Raw genomic sequence first — 7,496 nt, forward strand, 5'->3', positions numbered from 1 at the left:
TCTGGTCATTTAGTAGCCGCATTTATTGTCCAGCGGTTGTCTATTCGCCAAGCGAGATGTCAGACTTGTTGTAGTCATGCTATGCATTATAATTTAATTTTCACATAACTAGAATTATCTCTAATCTAAGTGTCAATACTCAATAGTTACAGAAGCATTCTGTAACTGTTTACTTAATATTTCATATGTTTTTGCCAAGTAAATAAATAAATTTGATCGCAGTCATGAATGCTAATCTGTGATTGATCTTTAGGTTGGGTCAAGCGAGTGGGAAAGCTGTGGCAGCCCTCCCGCCTTCAGAAGTGGTCTCCACAGTCGTGGTGTTCACTTTCCTGGAAGAGGAGATGCCATACCGAACCAAAATACCTGCCGCCCCTGTCACTCTCAAGCAGTTCAAAGAATACCTGCCCAAGAAAGGAAACTACAGGTATACCACTTGATAAATTAATATTCTGAGAGACGATTAGTTAAGTTTTTGACGCGGCCAGATCTCAAACTGTGAGCTCCTGATAAATAAAATGCAATGTTACCTTTTTGCTATGGTGGATGATAAATAAAACTTTTAATACTTTATTTACTTCTACAAATTATGCCACAAACAAAAGATGTTGAAGAAACTTTCACCTATTATATATTATGGTGTTTTTTTTTTTTTTTTTTTTTAAATGAAAGTGAATCTGCAAAAGGTTTTCTAAGAATTATGATTAAATTGGCTGCAAATCATTTCACATTACAGATTAATTTGTGGCGAATTTCAGTTATCTTCTGAGATTTATTTGCGAACTTGTAATAGTGAATAAAAAATTCTTTTAGGCTTATAGGACAATTTTTTTTAATATTCACCTCATTTTACCTCTCAATGTGGCATTTGAAAATAAATATCAGAGTCCGATTCTGATGTTTGCCACAATTGAATTTGCGATGCGAAATGACTTGCATTATAAATGTACCACATTGTAAGAGGTTGATAGTTTAGACGAGTAATAAATAAGATTAACAGGGTTGAGCACGACAAACTAACAATCTTTATTTCATCGATTGAGAGTGCAATATTGAACTATCATGGCCGATAGTTTTTGTTTTTTTGCCGTTGTTAAACTTACACTATCCTTATGGCTTATTTTCTAACTACCAATCTCCATTGTCTCACAGCAAAACTCACATTACTAATATTCACAAAAAAAAAAAAAAAAATATTTAAAACTGTACCTACCAAGAAAACGGTTGTATTTTTGAACATACATAATTTTGAAAACACTTCTGAAAAAATATTTACCAATAGAAAAAAAAATATGACACCCAGCAGGATCGAACCTGCGTCTCTCGGGATTCGCGTCCACGCACATCGACCACAATGCTATAAGTATCCTATCTAATTGCGACAAATTTTAACTAATGTCTCTTACAATATTCTCTGAAGCGCTTTCCAAATTGAGTTACTATTGGCAATCGGCTTTTGTATTTTAAATCAAAGTAGGTATTAATTACTTTAATTACTAACCGACGTCACATTTTTATTTTTGTTTACCAATACACAACAGGTATTAACGGAGATTGTGAGTTGTGAAACCGCAACACTCAATTATAAATAATCAATGACATTAATATGGACGAAGCATCTGGAAATAAAAATGACACTCACTTTTTTGTCGGGTCTGCCGAATGGGATAATCTGTTCTAACGCCATTACAACAAAGGTGATATTGCTATAAATTCCCGATGCTTTTTGTTGGGTCTGCCGAATGGTTCGGTTCCAACGGATTCGCTCAAACGAACATTGATACTAGAAACACTGTTCTAACGCCATTACAATAAAGGTGATATTGCTATAAATTCCCGATGCGTGATATCGCATAATGGATATTGCGTGACGTCTACCTATGCACGTGCGAATATCGCTACGAGTGAATTTACTTGCTAGCTACTGTACCGAGTGCGTCGTCCATTAATAATGTCATTGTAAATAATTATCATTTTATTTTTAAAGATATTTCTTCAAAACCGAATGCGAAGAGTTGAACAACACGCCGATCCAAGAGGAGATATTCAACGATTTCGACATTCTGCCTCTGTGGGAGGGAAAAGTGATGGCGCGGGTGAAAAACATTGAGTGAAAAACGCGACGCGACGTGCCCAGTGCTAGTAACCAAGTGCAGTGACATACCTGACGCCAGTTTTGAACACACATCATGCCTGCAATCTTATTAAAGTACTTATTATATGTTATTACTATGCTTTGCGCATACAAACGGGTATACATAGTTATTTTTTTAAAACATTTGCATTATTTTATAGTAATATGTGCTACGATTTTTATTCGCAATCGCCTCAATTTTTTTTTATGTTTTATTTTAGCGACACTGCGACGGAGCAGACGATTTTAATCATTTATTAAAATTTTGTATACAATTTTTGGGTACTTCATTTTTAACTATATGCTGTAAACAGTGTGATCTGATTGGCTACAGTTGGCGTATTTACATTTCTGTAATATCTTTTCATGGGACGAATGAATAAAGGTATTATGTCACGTTCGGTCTACACTTTGACACATTTGAAGTCAATCTATTGTACTCTCAGAAGTATAAAAGTTTTGTCTTATTTTTTTGACAATGTGACATCACCTTTATTCATGTGCCCTTTTATCAATTGCATACATTGATGATGTATAATATTGCTCTACTAAATCAAAAGGGTGTACGTGACAATTTGACACATCACTAGAGCAATTTGAAATAAGATTCTTATTTCTCTAAATACCCTACCAAAAAGATGACATTCTCAACTAATATTTGCCAAAATGTATCACAAGTAGGTAAAATGCCGTGTTTCATTAGCTACCGACCGCACCGTCAAACAAAACCATTGGTTCGTAACCAGTAGAGGTGGGAAAACTGGTCGATTTTGAAGACTAAGTATACTTACTACCAGTATAAAAAAATACTTGGTATCTAAACTTGTTCCAAAATACTTACTAGTATTTGAAATATCAGCTTTAATAGAATCGTTAAAAATACGTCGGCTTTTTGAAATGTCCCATTTTCGAGACAGGTACAGCTGGAACTGTGGCGCTAGTCACTCATGTTTCAGTAGTTATCCATTTATACAATCACGCATATAATTTGAATTCAGTTTATGTTTACAAATTACAATTATAACACTAAAAAATCGAGAAACTTGACGTGACGAAACCAGATAAACGCGTAGTCAGTTAGCGTTATCAGAACTCCGTTATTCCGGCTTGCGACTGACGTCAATTCGATGTAAATGTCTTACTCAACTAAAACTAAAATTAAAACCCGTCGCATACTAAACATACGCGAGTCGCGACGCCGAGGCAATGATTTCATACGTGGCAAGACTACGAACTAGCTAGCGGTCGGCGAGATCTCATACCATGCGTCGAACTCCTGGACTCGATAAAGTTTCATACTCAACTAAAACAAAAAACCAAAAACTCTTAAACCTAAAACCCTAAGGCGAACTCAAAAGTATCCTATAAAACGAACACGTGACCATTTCTGTCCTTCACTATGCCAACTTTACAACAGAGGAGAAAGGGAGAACAATGACAGTTGAGTATAATATCACGGCTAGACATACGTGTATCATGATATCTCGCTCGCGCGCATTTAATATCAATAGCGCTGAATAGCGAGTCACGGCGCAGATATTATCGAATGCGTTCGAATTCGAACATCTAATACGTTTCAAGTTTCTTGAAACAAGTTTATTGGGCAACAAATACTTAGTATGGGTAGTTTCATCCGAAACTTAAGTACACAAACTTGTGACAGTATTTCCAACTCACCTCTAGTAACCAGCATGTCTACACAAATGTTTTACGACATGCACTAGTTGCGTTATGCGTGATCAGTCTCAGTGTATGTGATAAATGAAATAGTCTTAAAAAATTAGTCAATACTGAGAATTGTAGCGAATGCAGATGCACATCATCGTGTTATTTTTTCATAACAGTCGATTTATCACATACACTGCCAGTCAATGCGATTTGGTCGTTCTTCGCTCACCTTATTTTGATTGTTACTAGTAGTTTACAAAACTTAAGGCGGTCGGTAGCCGGTAGGTAACCCACAGCGTTTTACCTGCTTGTGAAGAATGTCCCTTACACCAATATCAACATTCTCGAAGACCACCATAGTTGTGTTATAATGATTGGATGTCCATTATGTACAACAACAATATCAGTATAAGTAGTATTGTTGAATTGGATGAAAATATTGATTCTGAAATCCCCACTAAAGTATTATCAAAAAGGAGTTATGTGTATGTCACAAAAAGTGGGCATTGTCTTTTGGATATGACAAAAGATAAATTAAATTCTATAATATATACTACTAAATACTTTACTGCATAATGGTTTTAAAGGAAGTATCTGCATATTTTTGTTTTGTAAATCTCATTCTTTTTTAATTAATAAATAGCTTGTTGAAAAATGGACCATTGGTGACATTAAATAATATATTATTATATTGTATTGTAAGAAATATTTAGTTTATTATAAAGTATTAAATTGACTTTGAATGAACTCTTGTAAATATATAATATTAAGCGCAATACTTTTGTTACAAAGACGATTATAATAATTGGTATTTCTTTTAATTGGTATATTATGTATTTATTCATTTGACACCGACTGTTTGTTTATTTTTGAAAGTGGTCATAATTAAGTAGTAATTGTGCCCTCCAAATATGTAACTAGCTAAAGGAATGAAGGGTTATATCAATACAGATTTTTCTTCAGTGTTACAAGGTTGTAAGTATCTAAAATTAATTTATCTGAGTAAAGTCTCGAAAGGTCTGCATTTTTAAATAAACTGTTTTATCTGAAATTTTTTTAGCAATTTTTCAACATTGTCTCCTTCTTTTGGTTCTGTCATCTATCGAAGGTTGTCCAGTCGTATCAGATCACCGACACCTTGTTGTGTTGGATGTTGACCCTTCTACCTCTCCCTAAATTATGAGCTGTAGTAATCAGTAAGTCATACTTCCCACTGCGGAAAGTATGACAGAAGTATGCAGCTTTTGATAGTAACTTTAAGCGGCGATTGCATGATCACGTCACATGCTGCCACGGCGACACATTTAGTCTTATAGTTTCGTTATTCTGCAGAATATTCATTGCTATCTATATAAATTTAATGATAGAGAGTGCTAACTCTAATGTATTTGTATTTTGAATTATTATTCATGCTAATTTCAAGAACCTGATCAGCAGACCATAGATAATAGACGTCAACACCAGGCATCAATAATAATTTAATAAAAAATCCACAAAGAAAACCACTAAAAACAAAGAACACGTAGGCCTGCAGAAAATGGATAAAAACGTTCACTGACTAGTGCGGATCATGATGTAGCTTGTGGCGCGATACGCGTGAGGTGACCTCATTGTTTTGTGTTTTCAGCAGATTTTGCTAACTGACAATGTTCGTTTAAAGGTTCAAAATGCGCTACGGGATGGGAGCATCAGTCTGATTTGAACATTTTAAATACCAAGAAAGTGATTTTATACATTTTTTCCCATAGCGGCAGCTTACTGTGACAGCATGTGACGTGATGATAATATATTTGAAGCATTAAGTTCTCTTGTCTTATTGGCTCATCTTAAACCCTCCAAAACAGTCGCATGTCAAAAACATCCAGTCTACTAAGTCTGCTCCTTTCAGCTCCGTAGACCAGTACAGGTATGATGTGGCATTCAAGTGCCGAGACCCTGTTCTTGGTTCTTGCCATTCTGAACATGATCTTACGGTCTGGGCTCCAGTCTTCCTGTAGACGGCATCCAATTTTAGAACATTACTAAAAATGTAAAATACAACCTTGTGATACCGTAAGCAATGTGTAAAATTGTAATGGATAAAATTATCGATGACCACTACATACAAATGATGGGCATTATTTGAGACCATTTATTTATACAATTTAGGTATTATACATATATATGCATAGCCACAAATAAATGCTTACAGATGCTGCTTATCAATCTATATTCGAGAAACGAATGGCTATTCTAGAATATTAGTAAGTAAAATGTATAGTATACGACATACTAGTTTGTTTTCAGTCGTTTCCGTGAAATATTGTAGGTTTTAATAAATTATTTATCACGCCAATAGAATACAATCGTTTCACATTATACCGACGTAAATAATATTATAATTCATATTATTATTACAAGTGTACAATAAAATCAAATGTATATACGATAGGTTAATAATAAATGACTTGCCGATTATTTTTTTTATCTAGTTGGATTGTAACAATGTTTTCTCTTATTTTATATTGATATTATTGGTAATACAACTGAATAGTAATATCTTCACATACATCTTGTTGAACTTTATGAATTGTTCAGCAAATGTTTTATTTTATATTAAGTACAGTGCAACTGTACAGTGAAGGGTCAAAAAAAATTCTTAGTAAAAAACATACAAATTGGTTTGGAGCATAATATTATGTCAATGTGTTGTTTTACCTTTTTGAGAATGATCGTTTTCTTTTGAACTAGATGTTTTTCTTTGCTGACACATGATTTGAATGGGTGCAAATGTAAACAATAAAAACTCATACAATCGCATTGTGTAACCTTGGTCTTGGGCACTGCAGACATGTCTATAAATAGAAACGCACACTTGCATCTAGAATTCAATTCAATGCATGACAAATAAATTGAATTTTTAATATACAATGTAAATTGTGGAAAATAATAATATAAAACTGGGAATGAAATATACTAAAATTAAATGGGACTGCAGAAACTACACACAAATAGCATTGTAACGTGATTTCTAGGCATGTAAAATTGGGGTTATATTTATTCAGATTTAACTGTCATTGTTAAGAAATCATATATTAAATGCACTTATAAATCAAGTATCGTATACAACAATTGTTTTGAGTGACAATTCCCAGACAAATGTTTGATTTAAATAATAAACAATTCCATCTAGGTTTTTTTGAGAGAATTTTGAAATGTGACATGCAGTTTAAATGCATATTGAACTCAAAACTATCACCATCAAGAACACAATCCAGGGTAGGTTCTCACTACTTCCAACATATCTCTCCACATGTCTCTATCCATGGTAGTCTCTTTCCAGTGCATTTTTGGCCTGTCTCTTCTGTTCTATCGGATTGCTCAACCCAATTATCTCACCTTTGCTAAAATGTCGCTTGTTTTATAAATGGCATAGTCCCATTCCATATTAAATATTAACACACAAATTTAACCGTGCTTCATACGTGTTTTTTCATAGTTTTTTTGTACTGCTTCCCGCATTTTTGGATGATAAACACAACAGATAATAAGTAGAATTCTGATAGGCCATATTGAACACGCTACATTTTGATGCAGGGTTTTGAATGTGTGAGTGTCATATGAAACTGAAACACGCATTATGCACGTGAAATAGTGTGTGTAATACACAAATATTAAATGAGCGTCATGCATAAACCGAGAGCAGTTGTCAGTA

General features: G+C 34.0%; 1 protein-coding gene across 3 annotated transcripts in view; it reads left to right on the plus strand.

Moving 5' to 3' along the window:
* Window positions 1-3,439, plus strand: part of Axn (protein axin) — a 262,982-nt gene extending 259,543 nt beyond the window's left edge. For all 3 annotated transcript variants that reach the window (XM_085949346.1, XM_085949344.1, XM_085949345.1), the window contains 2 exons: window positions 254-427; window positions 1,988-3,439. In XM_085949346.1, the coding sequence (XP_085805472.1) occupies window positions 254-427; window positions 1,988-2,114 (301 nt within the window). In that variant the 3' untranslated portion in view covers window positions 2,115-3,439. The remainder of the gene's footprint in view (window positions 1-253; window positions 428-1,987) is intronic.
* Window positions 3,440-7,496: the final 4,057 nt, after the last annotated feature.

Source organism: Rhyacophila brunnea, unplaced genomic scaffold (genome assembly GCF_057557595.1).
Source record: "Rhyacophila brunnea isolate RB1 unplaced genomic scaffold, BYU_Rbru_1.0 scaffold_22, whole genome shotgun sequence".
Classification (NCBI taxonomy): Eukaryota; Metazoa; Arthropoda; class Insecta; order Trichoptera; family Rhyacophilidae; genus Rhyacophila; species Rhyacophila brunnea.